A 19,444-nucleotide genomic window follows, 5' to 3' on the forward strand; every position below is an offset into this window, starting at 1 on the left:
AGAGAGAAAAGAGGAAGTGAAATGAAAAAGGAGGCGAAAGAGGAAAAGATCTACTCTATCTGTTACTGCCTTTGGTTTATAAGCCATTTGTTTTGTGTATTGATGTCAGTATGGTGCGGATCATTCCCCATGCTGGACGGGTCACGTGCTGCAGTTTAATTCTGTGGGTCGGGGTTTGGGGTTGTTTAAATCCCTGCAATAGTAATACTGAAGCATGCTTTAGCAATCACACCAAATAATGTCTGACAGAGAGAGATGGAGCGCAGGAAAGACAGACAAAACGAGAAGGAAAAGAAGATGGATAGATAGAAAGGAAGTTGAGGCAATAAGAGGAAAACAGCAAGACAGTACAAAACAATAAGTCTGAGAGATTGAATTGCTGTGACACAGAGATGAGAGACACGATTACTGATCAGACGGATAAAGAAGCCATATTGAATTTTCACTCTGCAGTTTCGCTGACTTTTAAAATGCCACTTTGCTGTCTGCAAAGTCCAAGACAATGCCTTAATTAAAAGAAAATATGAAATGGCATTCACATCTTTTTTATTAAGCCATATTTTCAACTGAAATAAAATATTCAGTAAGGGTGAATTTCATGAAAATTATAACTGAAAAATATATATATATTTTGACAGTTAAGCTAGTTTTTCCACTACCGTTCTCGTTAATGTAAAAGGTTAATTATTAAAAAAGTACAAAATATTTAAATCGTAAAGTAAATTTGTGTGAATGTGCCATAAGTATTTTTGTATTGAATTTATTTAACTGTAAATAAACACTATTCACAATAACATATATATATATATATATATATTGTGACGGATCGACTGCCTCCCCCCTAATTATCATCATCACCCCATCCTTTAAACGCCGCCCTTCACCAGGTTCCTGACAGGAGTGGGTGTGTGAGAGAGGAGGGGTGCAGAAACAGCTAGGGCTGGCGGTGTGTGATGAGGCACACCTGAAGTGAATGGAGCCTCGTCGCTGCTGCCGTTTAAATGCCGAGCGCGCCTCTCTTCGGGAGACCGGTCTCTTCCCCCCATGCATGCAACCTGGTGCCCTCGTGGGTCCAGGGAGGGAGCGCGGAGGGACTCCCACACTGCCAGAGATGTGAGACCCGCGGTCCGAAATGGAGATGCACCCGTGACGAGGCCGATGGGCTAGGATGCTGGGCCGAACACTGCCCTCCTTCACAATTCCCCAGCACAACGAGGACACCAGATCCCCTCTTTATTTTGGACAATCCTTTCCCTTTGGACACTTTATTCCCGGTTTTGGACATTTTGTGTTTATTTTCTGTGAAATAAAAGCCTCTCCGAGGCCTGACGCCACACCCACTGTGTCTGTCGTTTGCTCCTCCCGCCCACAATATATATATATATATATATATACTGTATATATATGGTTAAATTTGGCTAAAATTTGGTTAATTTTTATTAATGCTAAATATAATTTTATATTTTTTCTTTCAATATTAGGGTAAAATAAGACATGTTTTCAATTATATTTGGATCATAATCACCAAGGCTACATTTATTTGATCAAAAATACAGTAAACCAGTAATGTTTTGAAATATTATTAAGATTTAAAATAACTGTTTACTATTTGAATATATTGTAAAATGTAATTTATTCCTGTGATGAAAAACAGCATTTATTTGAAATAGAAATCTTTTATAACATTAAAAATGTATTTAATGTCACTTTTAATCAGTTTAATGCATCCTTGCTCAATACAAGTATTAATTCCTCTCAAACTTTTGAACGGTAGTACACACAATATATTGCATTATATTTCTAAGTATGTGAAATAGTATGTAATATGGACCATTTCAAACAGTAGTATTCCACATTGTTGTCACATGGCTTGACCATTTTGTTTAATGTTTAATTCAGTGAATATCATTCAGTTCTGGAATGAATTCAGTGATTTTGCATTTCAGTACATTCGGTTTGACTAAAATGTCTTGAAACATACTTGAAACATAATGTGATATTGTAAGCAAAATGGGGATGAATTTTGATATGATCTATTGGAAATTGATTGAATAAGTGGCTGCTGTGATGGCAAATGAGTGATTAACAAAGAGGTAGAGAAACACACACACACACACACACACACAGAAGCTGAATGTTTTGAATTCCAATCTCTCTGTTTCTCTGTGGCCGTATCTGTGTGAGTGTGTGCCCATCTGTTATTGCACGTGTGCTCTGATTCAGTGGCTGTAGTGATTGGGTTTAATCCCAGCTGAGCGCTCTGTCGTTTGCTCCTCCCGCCCACAATATATATATATATATATATATACTGTATATATATGGTTAAATTTGGCTAAAATTTGGTTAATTTTTATTAATGCTAAATATAATTTTATATTTTTTCTTTCAATATTAGGGTAAAATAAGACATGTTTTCAATTATATTTGGATCATAAAAGTGGATTATAACATTATTTTAAAAAAAATTTAATTTAGGAAAAAATTATTTATTTTATTTCTTACCTATACGATCTTGCTTACATAATTTCAGGGATGAAAATGTTATTAGATTTTTAATGAAAGATTATAATTGTTTTAAGAATATCTTGCATCGATTTATTGTGTACAATATGACCAGAGAGATTTATTGAGACAGTACACAGGATCAGTTCTGACTTCACTTTGTCTTTGTGTATTACCCAGAGAAGGCCAAGCTAAACACGCTTGACAAATTTGCTCTCTACTGTAAATATTGCTCCAATCAGAAGTGTCATAGATGTTTAACTGTGCATGTGTGATTTGTGCACAGCTTAGCGGTCATCAATCAGTGATCCAATGGCCTCTCAGAGTTAAATGTCAGCTAATGTAGTCTCGACATTAACAGCGAATGCCCTCAGGTTAACCGTACCAAACTGATTATATTCATCCACAGATTTTATAATACTATGAGTGTGTGTGATACAGTCTTTCACATGCAGCTTTGTGTAACCGAGCCAGTTAGGAGGTTAGTGTAGACAATCTGTTGCATTAAATTGTAGCACTTTCACAAGTAAGCTGGTTTTGATAGTGGTGGCTAATAATCCAGGTGACTATTTATGTATTTAAAGGGTTAGTTCACCCAAAAATGAAAATTCTGTCATTAATTACTCACCCTCGTCTTGTTCGAAACCCGTAAGACCTTCATCTTCGGAACACAATTTAAGATAACAGAATTTTCATTTTTGGGTGAACAAACCCTTTAATATATTACTTTATTTTTTATTTTTTTGCCTTTCCAACTTTAATCAATTTAGTTGTTTGTAGTTTGAAAACAAAACAATAAATAAAATGTATTTATTTATTTATTATGCCTTTCAAGCTTTAATCAATTTAGTTGTTTGTAGTCTGAAAAACGGACAATAAAATAAAGTAAAACAAATTTCAAATTGTATTTGTTTGTTTATTTATTCAGCCTTTCCAAATGTATTCAGTGTAGTTGTTTGTAGTCTAAAAAAGCAAACAATAAAAATAAAATGAAATATAAAACAAAACAATATAAAATAAAATAATACAGTTCTGTTTTCTTTTGTTGATTTCTCCAGGTGGCTATTTATTTATTTATTGTTTGACTTTGATTTATTTGCCATTCTGACACAAATCCATTTTGTTGTTCATAGTCTGAAAATTATAATAATAATATTAATATAAAAAAACAGTAAATAAATAAATAGATATGTGTCAAACCAAATTCCTGTGTGGAGTGAATTTTATTTAAATCTGATTTATTAAAATGTGTTTCAGTCTAAATTGTTAGATCAAAATGTGTTTTTCTGGATACTTCATACACAATGCACACATTAAAACTTCGATTTCGCTCATTTTTACTAATTCCTACCCCATATTTTGAATTTAGCAGCTTATACACTATACAGTGGGTACGGAAAGTATTCAGACCCCCTTAAATTTTTCACTCTTTGTTATATTGCAGCCATTTGCTAAAATCATTTAAGTTAATTTTTTTTCCTCATCTAATGGCACCAAACAGAATTGCAGTAATACTGATCGCTGCCAAACGTTGCAATTCCATTTAATGCTGCTAGTGGCGCAGAAATTACATACTTAGACCAGTTTGTTTCGTATTAAATAGAAGTCTTACTTATAATCTTACTTATAAGCACAACTGTGACTTAAAATGCACGAAAAGCATATGATGGCGTATAGATGGGTATAATGTCCCTCACGCAAATCTGGTCAATAAGACATAGTGTTTAATACGGTTTGAATTGGCATCCTGGAGTGGAGTGTCATTTGGCACTTACATTACTCCTAATGGTGTAGCCATTAAACGCAACTGCCCTTGAATTAGACTCACCTCTCAAACGCTGGCTCTGTTATTTCTCTAACATTAGGTTCATTACCGCAGCCAGTCTATTAGTCGTTTAAGCCGCAGTTTGAAAGCTTTCGAATGCAGTCAATGAAAGGTATGTAACTGATATTTTCAAAGGCTTTTTATGAGTGCTCTTTTGTTGAGAGTCGAGTGAAGGAGATTGTCTGGAAGTCTGCTCTCATTCCCAGTGGAAACGAGTGGGAGTTTTTGAGCCCGGAGACGGGCGGCAGGTGTTCGTGGGTGAGTCTGGACGCAGATCAGGTGAATCTCCCCAGGAGAATCACGAAAAACAAGAAGGTTCTTGAGAGATAGAAGAGAGCATGAATCACCTGTGTGGGAGCTGCTCTGATTGTGCTACGTCCGATGGTGTCCGAAAATGGAGATGGAAAACAATATCATGCTCCCATGCATGATTAAAGCCGTAGCTCACCCAGAATGGAATATTCTGGCTAATCTTTTACTCGCTCTCATGTTGTTCCAAACCTTCCTTTCTTCTGTGCTACACAAAAGGAGATATTTAGAACAATGTCCATGCTGCTCTTATCCAAAAAGGCAAAAAAGAAAGCTTGTGTATATGCATTTGACAGATTCTTTGGACTTCAATTCAAGACTGCATTCAAGGTATATTTTATCAGTTTGTCTGGTGCCCACGAATATAACCCATGATTTATCAGGGTTGTGCACCATTCAGAACTGAATTAAGAGTGCCTTGCAGAATTGCATTTTGAATTTGAATGTAATAAGAATTAAAAGGAATTCAAATTCAGTAGTGCTTTCACATCAGAAATATTTTTTCCTTCTTATTTTTAATATGTTAGTATAATTCTGGTTTTATACAATCAGGTTGTTCAAGTGGATTGATTGATTGTTGGATTGACTTATTTATTTATTTGATTAATTATGTTTTTAACACATCCAAAATAAATTGCAAAAAAAAAAAAAAATATATATATAAATATTACATATAAATACATATTTAAATAAAAAAATAAATATACCTAAATAAAAATATACCTTTTATATAGGTATATTTTACTTCAATTCCGAGAGGGTCCTTGCACCATTGGTGCTCGGGCCCTAATAATAATCCTTAGGGGAACTTGGCTAATGGCTTGGGCCCTAATGAATTAAATTCCAAAGAAATTCATTTATCTAGAAAAGTAAAGTTTTGAAACTTTGAATCTCAGATAGATGGATGAATGGACAGATAGATTGACAGACATTTAATTTCCCTAAATGCATCTGAATGAATTTCTTTAAATTATAGTACTGTAAATTCCCATATCAATCATTCAGTTTCAAATTCCAGTTCAACAGTTCAACACGCTCATGAATTGAAAGGGAGCCGATTCTTTAGTTCTGAATTTTTCAAGCATTTTTTTGTTACCCTGTATGGGAAAGAAATAGGAGAATTTCAAGTCCTGTTGTCCATTCTTTATTTTGCTGACATCTCAACTGTGAACCTCAACCAATGTGGCTCTCGTTAGAAGAACAGCTTGTTCAAACTCTGGAGACACAAGTCTGAACATTATTAGTGAGAAAAACTTTTGCAAACTTTCCTCCGTCTCTATCCGGGCGAACTCACTGATCTGTGGTGCCGTCTAAAGCTGTCAGGTGTTCGTTTCTCCTTCATGAGCACAGGAAGTGAGAACTGCATAGGTGAGATAAAAACTCTACTCTTTATTGCCAGATGGGGAGAGCATCTTTTCCACAGTTTTACTAGGATCAGCTTCTTATAACATTTGCATGGTCCACATTTAACCAATTATAAGTGCTGATGCAATCAATATACAGCCAGTTAAACACTTTAGACGGCAACATGTTGGACTGCGATCAAGTCTGTTGCTGCAACTCGGAATTACCTGCATCCTATTTAGAAAATTGCAGTAGCATACAATTATAAGTAGGAATATCCCACATCTCACTTTAAAATATTAGGCTGCATCCTAATTTGCCTACTGTGCATTCTTATAAGTATGCAAAATTAGCATCAGTGCATCCTAAATCATATTGATTGATTCAGTATTTTCATAATATGCATGGTGTTTAAACTAATATTGATTAGTGTTTGTTACTAATTAGGACTCCATCAAAAAATATGATTAAGAATGCACTAATGCTAATTTTGCATTCTACAAAGAATGCATAGTATACGCAAATTAGGATGCAGCCTAAAATTGTTTGTACTGTAACACCATTGGTACTTTAGTATATTGTTGAGCTGTAGAAAATAATGAAATGTACTTTATTGGCTAATATTACCCAAATCATGGTGTGCTATGATTAGAGATGGTTATTTTGTGTCAGATGTTTCGGAAGACATTTCAAGAAGCACTTTTAGATGTGTGAACCTAAAAATGAATGATGAATTGAAAAATAATGCAGATGCTAAACTTACATGCAAACACAAATAGTGTGCAACAAAAAACTTTTTTATTTCATTTGAAAACACAATTTGATGACTATACTGCTGTATGTCCCAATACTTCCATACTTTGTCTTACTACATACTCAAAAGTACATACTTGCCATTATCAGTGAAGTACATACTTAGTGTGTAGTAGAAGAATGCAAATTGTGCAGCAGCCTGTGAGTCAGTGGAGTGGAAAATGAATCTGTTCATGAATGTAGATTTCTGTGAAACATCTGTCACACGGACTTTCTGGGAAAGTTTCCTGACACATTGAGCAGGTTGAAGTGACTTATCACCATTAGCACAGAGGAGTGGGTTGTTTCTGTAGAGCTGGAGCTTTTCAATGATGGTGACGCATGTAATGAATCTATAACATGCTGAGCGGCCCACGTGTTCTGAGAACGGTGTCAAGAGACGATTTATCCTACGTTAAAAACAATACATCAAACACTTTATATAAGATTTGTAGGATTCCATTGCAGCAATTTTATGCTAATTTATAATGTATTTTTTTCCTTTTATACGTTGCAATGAAGTAAATAAACTGATTAGGCAGCATTTGCAGAAAATAATACTATAATGCATGTTGTTATAGATGAATTGCATTAATTGCATTGCATTTTATTGCAGATAAAATATGTACTCTTGTGTTTCTCCTTTTGCTACCAATGAAACTAGTTGACAGATACTTTTGAAAAGCATTTCCTGCAGTTTAATGTGCTGTACTTCATCTAAATTGATTAAAATCATGTGCTAATTTATTTATAATTATTATAATTACTCGTGCAGCATGAGCTCATATTAATTGAAAAACTTCATGGAATATTTGTACGTATAAAAATGCATTTCTCACACCTCAGACCTTTTTAAAATGTGTTTGAAAAAAAGTGTTTGAAAATGTTTTGAATCACTTTGACCCAGAAACACTTTGGAGTTTTAAGCTCTGAAATAAAAAGCACAGTCTCATCCATCATTTGAATAATGATGCGTCTGCAACAGTCTGAAGTAGAGATGTAAAAATAATCATTCAATTTTTACTTGAAAGCACAAAACTTGTGTGTTTCTGAGTCGAAGTGACCCAAAATGATGGAACAAGTTCAGACTTCAGGTCATTATTGTACTGTTACTCATGATTCTTAACCTTTGACATTTCTTTCTTTCTTTCTTTCTTTCTTTCAGAGGTTGGCTAGAGAGGCTGAAGACATGCAACGAGAGCATTCATGGCAAGACGGAATCAAAGTAAGATCAACTGTTACAATCTTACTCAACTTACTCAGTCGTTTGCTTTCTTTCAGTAATGGTAGAAGAGAAATCATTACCGCCACAGACTATAGTAGTTTCAATGAATTAGTGTTATTGTAGTAGCATTGATATACTAGTACAATTTTTTTGTAATATTTTGAATTTGAGTTTATTTTTAATTGTTGTGTGTGTGTGTGTGTGTGTGTGTTTGTCATTTTTATTTATTTATTTATTTATTTTAGTTTTTTGTATGTATTGTGTCTATATAGTTTTAAGCTAAAAAATATATTTTTAATTTAATTAAAAAATATATATTTTAGTACTTAAACTAAACAAAAATAGGAAATTATGCTTTGGAAACTAGCTAAAAGGTTTAAAAAAATATTTTGTTTCAGTTAATGTTTATTTTTAAAGGTTTTAGTCTTATTTAATGATAATAACCATGCCATGAAAGACCTTTCCAGAGTGGAAATGAAAAGTTTGTCAGACAGACATACAGAAATTCTAAAGCTGCTAAAGTATTGGCATGTCAATAAATACCACACTTACCTTGTTTTCTTCTATAGCTAGCTGGCAAAAGTTCAGTGTATCAGCCGGGCCGTATTTTTACATAGGCGCACAGTTGCTTTGAAATGGTCCCTGGTCTGGGACGCCCCATTGACTACTCACTGAGGCTTTTTTTTAGTGCAATCGACTGGCTTAGTTAGTCATGTTGTCAAATGCTAGAGTAACTCTTTCAGTGGAGCTCCTTGAGCAAAACCCCCGGGCGCCCCTTGGAGGGTCGAGCTCAGATGCCATGGCTGCATTATGAGGAACAGTATGAATCTGTGAGCTTATATGCAGTGACAATCAAAAGATTGTGTAGATTGCTGATTAGTTTGATATTTCACATTCACTTGTAACCCTTACATAAAAATTACTATGGTACATCATATATATATATATATATATATATATATATATATATATATACTGTATATATCCAAATAAAAAAATGACAAAAAGCTTTACATTTTTCAACATTATGATTTTTTGATAATCTCATATATTTCATATGTATATTTTATTTATTTGTATTATTTATAAAATTTCGGCAGAGCCTGTTTTTTAGAGTAGGTTTGTTCATGGCTACAAAAACAGACACCATACCAATGCACTCTATACGTATGACACACACAGACATAAACACACATACATGACACACACACACACACTGCTGTGTGATGTCGGCTGTCTCCATGGAGACCGTGCCTTGCTGTCATGCTACACTTCCCACAAATGGATTTTTAACCCCATTGCTCCCGCGGGATATCTGAGAAAAGGCTCTAAAACTAATAATTATGAGACCTCCTCTCTGAGAGCCCATCTCTATTCATGGCTGCTTAGCCACTTAAGTCAGCAGTGATGGAGGGAGGCGATGGAGGACGCAGGCCGCTGTCTGTCACCCTGTATGCGGCCGCATCAGCTCATATGACCTGAGAGACTTCTGATAGTCTGCAGATCATATTAAACATGCACAAGCACATATATAAACTTTTTTTCCCCTGTATATCACCAAACAGTGGCTGTTTCGGAAGATTTTGTAAAGACTTGGCTGTCTTTGAATGTCTTTGTAGGTTGGTTTTATTTTTAAAGTCAGCATGAAATGAAAATTCACTCAGTCTATATTCTTAATGCATGTTATTGATCTTATTGATAATTATTAATCCATACATGTTTTATTTCGATTTTTTTTTTTTGTGACCTTGTAATCATAAAGTCGGCATGAAATGGAAATTGACCCTATGGTCGACCACCATGAATGTGGATCACAGCTGAGATCATTTGAGAGTTTAATGAGAAATATTTCAAGCTCATATTGAGATCTTAGACTTTAGTATCGTAAATACTGAGGTCTGCAATCAACAAAAACACAATAATCCACAAGTAATCCACACCACTCCAGTCCATCAGTTAACATTTTATGATGTGAAAAGCTGCATATTTGTAAGAAACAAATCTATCACCAAGGTATTTTAACTTTAAACCATCACTTCCGGTTAAAATAGCCTAGTCCATAATCTATAATAGTTCTTCCTCCAGTGAAAAAGTCCATCTCCTGTGGTCCTCTCTCGCCAAAATCTACTGACATATTTGTTTAGTAGTGTTTTGGACTGTTTATGGTTGTAAATCGTGCTTGATCTGTGCATATTTCTCTCCTGATTCAGGCGAAACGACTTTTTCAATGGAGAAAGCAATATTATGAATTGAGGACTCATTTGAATGATTAAAAATGTGTTAATGATGGATTTGTTTCTTACAAACATACAGCTTTTCATTTCATGAGACGTTGATTGATGGACTGGAGTGGTGTGGATTACTTGTGGATTATTGTGATGTTTTTATCAGCTGTTTGGACTCTCATTCTGACGGCACCCATTCACTGCAGAGCATCCATTGCTGAGCAAGTCATGTAATGTTAAATTTCTCCAAATCTGTTCCCAAGAAGAAACAAACTCATCTACATCTTGGATGGCCTGACGGTGAGCAAATATTAAGTAAATTTCCATTTTTGGATTAACTATTCCTTTAAGTGAAAATTTCCATTTAGACTGATTGCTCGTTGCTTGGAGAAACAATTGAGACGTTAATGAGATCTCATTTATGCATTGGAAAGTATTGCTAGACTATTGAGATCGGTCACAGCACAAACACATGTTGACTTGTGCTTGTTTTCTAATGTTAAAGGTCAGAACTATGGCACATTTCACATCTTTCTTTTTCAGTCTGTCGTTCTTTGTTTCATCACGTCTTTCGTCTGTCTGTTTTTGCAGTATTCATTTAGCCGTCTTTCATATACGGCTTCTCTCTCTCAGTTTTCATCACTCTCTCCTCTGTGCTCACCTTCCTCTTTCACTATCTCTCTCTTTCCTCTTGCACCTCCCTTTTATCTGTCCTCGTTTCTAATCAGGCGTGAAAACAGTTTGAAAATATCATATTGTTGCAAATACTGCAATTGAATCCTAATGGTGTGCGGACATTAATAATGTATTGCGGGGCTGATTTCATTTGCCTTTATAATTAGGCCAGGTAATGAAGCACTGTAGGGGCCAAACCAATTCACTGTCGAGACAAGAGCGAGAGGAGGGGCGTCGAGGATGCTGGGATACGGCGCGGGGTCTCTCCATTTGTGGGTTTTAGATTGGTAACAGTTTCAACCTCTCTTTTGGAGCGACGCTGTAATTAGATTAGTCTCACATGCTCTTTAGCACATTAGGAGCGCAAAAACACATGCATCTCAGAGCAACAGCTGGAGGAAAAACGAGAGACGGTGAGAAAAAGAGGCCGTTTGTGTCGCATGGATCAGATGCAAAATGGTAACATGCTTAGAAATAGTGTTGGGAAAGCAAGTTTGAAGTAGTTAAAGGGATAGTTCACCCAAAAATGAAAATTTTATGTTTACTGCTTACCCCCAGGGCATCCAAGATGTAGGTGACTTTGTTTCTTCAGTAGAACACAAACGAAGATTTTTAACTCAAACCGTTGCAGTCTGTCAATCATATAATATCAGTGGATGGGAATCACGGCTTTGAGAATAAAAAAAAAAAAATACACAAACAAAACCAAATTAAACCCTGCGGCTCGTGACGATACATTAAATGAATCAGAGGTAAAAAAAAAACTATATAAATACAGTTTCTAGTGTTTACACATCAATGTATGGTCACGAGCCGCAGGGTTTAATTTGGTTTTGTTTGTGTATGTTTTTTTGACTCTCAAAGCCGTGATTCCCATTCACTTCCATTATATGACTGACTGCAACGGTTTGAGTTAAAAATCTTTGTTTGTGTTCTACTGAAGAAACAAAGTCACCTACATCTTGGATGCCCTGGGGGTAAGCAGATAAACATCACATTTTCATTTTTGGGTGAACTATCCCTTTTAAGTTGCACTCACATAGTTATCTATACTAACTAGTCAGAGGCAGGTAATATTAGTGGGAGCGATGTTTTCAGGGACAGTTCGGATAACTGATTCAGTAATTCATTGTTTGTTCGATCCAGGGTTATTATAGTTAACTAAAACTAAAAGTAAAACCATTAAAAACATTGTCATTACTTGAAATAACATTCATTGAAATAAAACAAAATATAGACAAAATTTTATTTGAGCTAGTTGCAAAGGTTACATTTATTTGAATTTAGTTTAACTTGTACTAAAATAACTAAAACTGAAATAAAAATTCATAAAAACTGTATAGACGTATAAAACAAAACTACAAAAATGGCAAAGACACACAACAAAATTACTAACACTTAAAATGAAAACAGAAAATATAAAAATAAAATCTGATTCCAAATATTAATAAACTATATTAGTATCTCAATGAAATTAAAATGGTTCATAAATAAATACATATTTAGTAAATTATTGTTTGGCTGTTATGTAAATGAGTTCTAGTTTTAACTTGTCATTAATTTGTATTAATGTAAATGTATCTGTTCAATTCAAATAAGTGTTATTTCGTATTATTTATATACTATTAAAATATTATAAAATATTAGTTTAAGTTTTAGTTATTGTGCTGTGTACTTTTGTAATTTGCCAAGCTAACATTTCTGATTTTCGTTTTTAAGTTTCAATAATAATTTTAATTCTGTGTTAATTCATGTTTTTCATCTAATATTTACACTTTATTTTTAGCTTAATTTCAATTAACAAAAATCATTTTTAATAGTTTTACTTTAGGTTTACTTTAACACAGATTTAAAGGTACACTGGGATTCTCTCTAGTGACGTCTGCAGTTAAACTATACAATTGCTTTTTAAAATTGTAGTTAATTACTGAGATAATGTGAGTTTGTCATGTGTTCAGTGTGACAGTTTAAAAAAGATTTTGTCCTTTTAAATAATTGCACTGCTTTTATTAGTAGCTTTGGGGTTTGACTGTTGTTTAACTACTTTAAATAATGGGTAGTTTTAAAGTAGCTTCCCCAGCTCCCCAAATCATATCATATGATATGCATACGCTCGTTTTCTAACTAGCAAAGCTGGTAAAATCGCCTTCCATAGATGGTCTTTTCACGTCGAGGTCACAGCTTGCATTGAGGCCCTGACACAAATGAAATGTCCTTTAGTGTGCGCACAGTACACAAACCCGCAGCCTCATCTGTTTGTTCGTATACTATCCCCGCGTGTCCACGTGTGTGCTTGTCTATGCATGGCCAGCTGTGCGAGAACACCTGCCCGTCTGTATGTGTTTGCGTAGCTCTTGTTCGGTACCTGCCTCAGTCCATATGTGCTTTGTTCTAACAGAGGTGACATCATCGGCCCAGATTCCCAGAATACCGTGGCTGCTGTTGCCGTAGCGACCGGCGAGGCAGCTTCTACTTCATTGCGCGAGTCACCATTACTTTGCCCCGCGTGCTTCTCCTGATGGCCAGACATCGCAGCTACCATACACACTTAATTACCATGACAGGCACGATAGATAACCGCACACCTCATCTGTGCGGAAAGTCCTGCGTCTGTCTTCGCCATCACTCTGTTCCTCATTGATGCACATCACTTTCGTCAAACACTATGAGACACTTTACAGAAACACGTCAATTAGTGACATACATTATATGTGTAACGTTGCAGAGACGAGATGAGGCAAACAGAAGTGAAGATCTATGTGCAGGAGTTTAATAAGAATTCAGGAACCAACAAGTAATCCAATATGGGTAAAACAAGGAACTAACGGGGAACATGAACCAGATCATGACAATATGCATGAATATGTTGAATAAAATATAAAACTCAGTATTTTTAAAGATCGAAATTATATTAGTTTATTTTTAACATGAAAATACATTAAGAAATATTCTTTCTTTCCTGGATAAAATATGAAAGTCTGTATTTTTAAAGATAGAAATCAAATTTGTTTATTTTTAAGATGAAAATTTGAGAAATATTTGTTTCTTTATTATTTTTTTTTTAATCAAAATGTTTCTTGTGAATACTGTTTTAATTGGTGATCAATTTATAGTTTTTTCCAGAGTCCTCAATATCACTTTCCATTCTGTTAGTCTTTTGTTATATCCCTTTAAATTACAAAAGCCAGTTCCTAATGACATCATATTTTAGGAAGTGACATCATTTTGGAAGGAAATCAACAGCACATGTTAGCAATGTTGTTTTATTTATTGCAATTTTGTAAATAAGTCAAATTAAAATACATATTTTAATTTACTTAAATTTTAGATACTTGCTATTTATATGTATTTATGTATATATATATATAAATGTATGTAATTGATAATAAATGTAATTGATAATAAATAAATTTAATAAATATGTATTTATGTAATTTAAAAAAATTATTTTAATATTTAATATTTTCAATACAAATACACATTTTTGCTAAATGTATTTTGTACTTTATTTTATTTCATTTTTTTTTTTTTCATATTTTATAGACATTTAAGTTTTATAATAAATATATTTAATACAAATTTTAAAAATGTCATTTAAAAAATTGTTTATTGATTTATAATAAATATTGTTAGTAAAATTTTTAAATAATGTAATTAATAAATATAAAGAAATTAAAAGTGTATATACATATACACTTTATTTTTAAAATATATTTTATACTGATTTCATATATTTTATTTTTAGACATTTTAAATGTTATAATATATTTAATAAAATTAACAAAATCATGTATTTTTATATATATTTTCCATTTTTATTAATTTATAATAAATATACTTAATAAAATGTTTAAATAATGCAATTCATAATATAATATATAAAATGTGTCAGAGCTTAATCCAAGCATATTTCTAAAAGTCCAAACAATTGTATTATTTTTTTTTTTTCCCAAGTTCATAAGGCACTGCATAACAGGTATGACCTGACTGTCCTTGTCAATATAATGGCATGCGAATTAGTGTTAGCATTGTATGATTCCATATCATACGATATATAGTGTTTGACGTGTTATATTTGTTTGTCCAGCCACCCGTCTCTATACACAATACAGAATGAGCTGTTTGAATGCAGCGCTTGTCATGTTTGACCACAGTATCGAGCTCTCGTGGCTGGGCTTGTAATAACAACAGTGCTAGTCGTGGCACGCCGGCTTTTTAAATCCATCTGAATGCAATAGTGTGTGAAATAGTCGTTAAATTCTTTTATTGCTTCTTATTTCTCAAGGTCGTTTAGGCCAGCCTCTCTGTCACAATTGGTTTGAGAGCCATTTCTTGGCTGATTAATGCGATTGTCTCGTTTAAACTGGTGCAGGCAGCACAACGACTACCAAAAGACTACATCTCCTCTGGCTCGCTGCCCCGCCACTGTTTTCAATGGATATTGTAATACCATATTTAATACGGTTGACGAGACACTGTTGAGAAGAATAAACAAGGACTGTGTCAGATCTAGACCTGAACATGATGAGAACATGCAGTTGTTGTCTTGTATATCTGTCAGGCATCGTGGGTTTCAACAATGTAAATGCAATTGATTCAGTAGTACAGTATGTAGTATTCAGTATTTTTCAGTGTTTTACATTTTTATCCAGGTTCCTCTGGTATTATTAATGATATTTTCTTAGGCATATGTCTGTTCTGTATGAATACACACACACACACACACACACACACACAGAGAGAAATATAGAAAATACTTTATTACAATTTTTCACATGAAACACTTTTTCAACAAGTCAACATTTATCCTTTTACATTTAACTGTTATAGCACATATAAAAAAATATAAAAATAAATATCCCCTCTCTACATTAGTAGAAGAGAAAAAAAATAATTTCCCATCAATAACAGAGCACAGAGCCTCATTCTTACACCATTTCATTTCAAATGTGATTGTCATCCATGGTACTAAAAAAATGAAAATCAATGAGTATTCTGGATTTTACTGTGGCTAAAAACAGAGTATTAATATCTTGATCTGAACCCAGTACTATCTTGTTTTTTCTACTCATATAGATTGCTAACTTTGCTTGACCTATAATAAAATTAAAACACCGACACACAAACCTCTTTCTTCTAACATATTTAAAACCAGTCATAAATATGTCTATAGAAAAAGATTTCTTAAAACTATTAAGAGAGAGAGAGAGAGAGAATTTAATAACATATATAATATATTTTCTATAATAATATACAATATATTTCATCATATAATGTAAACATTTTTTTACTAAAATATATTTTAAAAATCATACTATAATTTTTGTTTGATTAAATGTATTTAATATTTTTGTATAATTTTTTATAGTTTTTTGTTTAAAAAACAATACCCCCCAAAAAATTACAAATATACAAAAAATATATAAAATAAAACGTTATGTGTGTATGTATGTGTGTGTATATATATATATATATATATATATATATGTAACCATAAGTACAAGTACATACATTTATTCAGTGAATGTTTCATCAATTCAACTACTTAATGATACATTTTAAAACATTTGACTCATAGGAATAATTTGTGAGTGAATTTTGATGCACATTTGCGTAGACATAAAGTGAATGTACATAAAAGTAAAAGATTAGTCTGCTACAATCACAAACTGTAGCTGCTTTTTAATAAAGTTCTGCAACATGCTATTATGATAATAGCTACATTTGTTTTTGCTGCGCTTAGCACTAAAGTAATAACTATTTTCAATGTGACACAACCCATTAATGTGGCTATAATCGTACCATCACTACAGTTACAGCTCTATTCATTACCACTGAATGCATTTGGATGGTTTCGTCCATATCTGTTTCTGCTAGTGTTAGCTGTGCTTATCAGTGTTGCTGTACTTGTAGCTGTCAGTCTGAAGGTAAAGAGCTGCGAGGAAGCCAGGCCTGTTTGATTACATGCATTTAAAGGGTGTTGTGAGGAAAGGCTCGCGCTGCGTAAGACAGCAGTGAGAGGAGCGAGAGACGGGGAAAATATGTGCACTTTCCATCCAATGTGTCAGCAGTATGTTTGAAATGCATTAGCGCTAATAGCTGTGCCATTAGAGGAGAGAGGAGAGGAGAGGCGCTCTGTGCTGAGAGAGACACTGCTGTCTTCCAGGCCATTTGCCATAATCATCATTCTCTAATCAATCAAGCCTTTCATCAGAAAACAAGAAGCTTGCGGTTCTTCTTTTGACATTGCATTCATGGAATTTTCCCTCTGCATATGTTAAGATGTATTCTGACTTTAGGTTTATGTTTGGGGATATGAATTCACTCGGATGTGGTCTGTTAAATCAGGAATTTGATTACAATATGTACTGTATTGTGTGACACAGAATTACGTTTTTAAAGATTTGTAGGAACTTGCAGTGAAATCATTATTAGCTTAGCAACAAGAAGTATGAAAAAGTACAACTAGGTTTTTGTGTTTTTTAATGAAATGTACAAAACATGTTGCTATGGTGTTGCCATGATATTTTCTTAGTTATGTGGCGCTATGTGGTTGCTAAGGTGTTTTGAGTAGTTTGAATGTGTTGCTATGCAGTTGCTAAGTTGTTATGAGTAGTTAAGATATCATTTTGTGGTTGCTAAGGTGTTCTAAATAGTTTAGGTGCCACTATGTGGTTGCTATTGCAGTTGCTGTGGTGTTCTGAGTAGATTAAATGTGTTACTTTGCAATTGCTACAGTGTTCTGAGTCATTTTAAGTATGTTCCTGTGCAGTTGCTATGGTGTTCATAGTAGTTTAGGTGTCACTATGTGGTTGCTATGGTTTTGAGTAGTTTAGGTATCGCTATGTAGTTACTAAGGTGGTTTGAGTACTTTGAATGTGTTGCTATGCAGTTGCTAAGGTGCGCTGAGTATGTTGCTGTGCGGTTGCTATGGTTGCTATAGATGCCTGAGGGAAACACTTCTCACTCTTCATTTTGTGACTCTTTTTCCTCTGGAGGGTCAGTAACACAGGTTGTGCGTTCCATTATCTCTCCCGTGGATATGCCTCATGCCTCCAGAAGCTCAACCTGCAGCTATAAAGACTTACAAAGAGTTCACAGGCTCCTACAGCCCTCAACATCATCATTTTACACCTGGCAGCAGATGCATTTCTTAGAAATCCGGCTCTTTGAAAAGGTGCCTTAAACATTTACTTATCATCAAGTTTTTCCAAACCTGTAGGGTTTCTTTATTCTGTTGACCAAACAGGTGACGGTAGCCATTGACTTTCATACTATGAAAAAAATACTATGGAAGTAAATGGCTACCAACTGTTTGGTCACTCACTGAGTTGAACTAGAGAATCGATGAACATTCATGAACAAATCATTCAGATCAATTGATTCATTGGAAAGATTTGACGTAGACGTATGATTTGTTCATGTTCGGACCTGGCTAGGTCTCTCGTTTCGATCTGTTCCTCAAGCAAAGCTCTTTTACGGATTCGAAGGACTTTATTTGGACTATTTTATGGTGCTTTCATGTCCATTTTGAAAGCTTCAGTCCCCTGAAGTTGTGTGTTTCACTGAAAGTTATATAGGTTTGGAACAACAATTAATGACCAAATTTTAATTTCTGGGCGGACTACCCCTTAAAGTTAATAGAGACCATGTAAAAACTGTCTTTAAATTTTGAATGTGACGCATTTCTTGACGACTCAGCTAATTCACTGAGTGCTTTTTTTAAAATAGGAGGGTGATTAAAAAACACGATTTAACATCGTGTTAAACCAGATTATCAAGCTGACAGAAATAAAATAAATAGCATAATAAAATAAGAAGAAAATGCGACAGCAAGAGCAAATTCGCAGCCACACACACTATACGCTCAAGGACGTGAAAATGGAAGAGGTCCAGAATGGAGATTGTTCTTATACATTTCTACTTTTAGCTTGATTAAAGGTCTTAAAGACGGCCCTCTAAAGCCGGTAATGTATTCAATGGTTAATGGACCCCAAAGCACTTAGAGGGGCCGGGGAGAGAGAGCAGTTTCGTTCCACTTTGAAGAGCCAATTATCCCAAACACTGTTTTTATTGTGGCAGAACTGCGCTGCAGGGCAAATCTGGCACCAACTGTAGTACCGATCCGAACCACTTTCACTTACCTTTCATTTAAAAAAAAAGGGGGGCAGTCGTGGCTTAATGGGTAGAGAGTTGGACTTGTAACCCAAAGGTCGCAGGTTCGAGTCTCAGTAGCAGCAGGGATTGTAGGTGGGGGGAGTGAATAACCAGTGCTCTCTTCCACCCTCAATACCACGGCTGAGGTGCACTTGAGCAAGGCACTGAACCCCCAACTGCTCTCCTGGCGCCGCAGCAAAAATGGCTGCCCACTGCTCCGAGTGTGTGTGTGTGTTCACTACTCACTGCTGTGTGTGTGCACTTGGATGGGTTAAATGCAGAGCACAAGTTCCAAGTATGGGACACCATACTTTGCCACACGTCACATCATTTTAACTTTTTTCACTTTCATTAGTGGTCCGAGAGATGGACGTAGTGTACAGATACTGG

The 19,444-nt window shown here is 34.5% G+C and overlaps 1 protein-coding gene across 1 annotated transcript in view; it reads left to right on the forward strand.

Annotated features, from left to right (window-relative positions):
- The window catches only part of cacna2d2a (calcium channel, voltage-dependent, alpha 2/delta subunit 2a), a 210,312-nt gene that overhangs the window by 84,110 nt on the left and 106,758 nt on the right, over positions 1–19,444 (forward strand). Inside the window, 1 exon segment of the mRNA XM_016557999.1 lies at positions 7,938–7,997. Coding sequence (XP_016413485.1) covers positions 7,938–7,997 — 60 coding nt within the window.

This window comes from Sinocyclocheilus rhinocerous, unplaced genomic scaffold (assembly GCF_001515625.1).
Source record: "Sinocyclocheilus rhinocerous isolate Xijiao unplaced genomic scaffold, SAMN03320098_v1.1 scaffold1488, whole genome shotgun sequence".
Lineage (NCBI taxonomy): Eukaryota > Metazoa > Chordata > Actinopteri > Cypriniformes > Cyprinidae > Sinocyclocheilus > Sinocyclocheilus rhinocerous.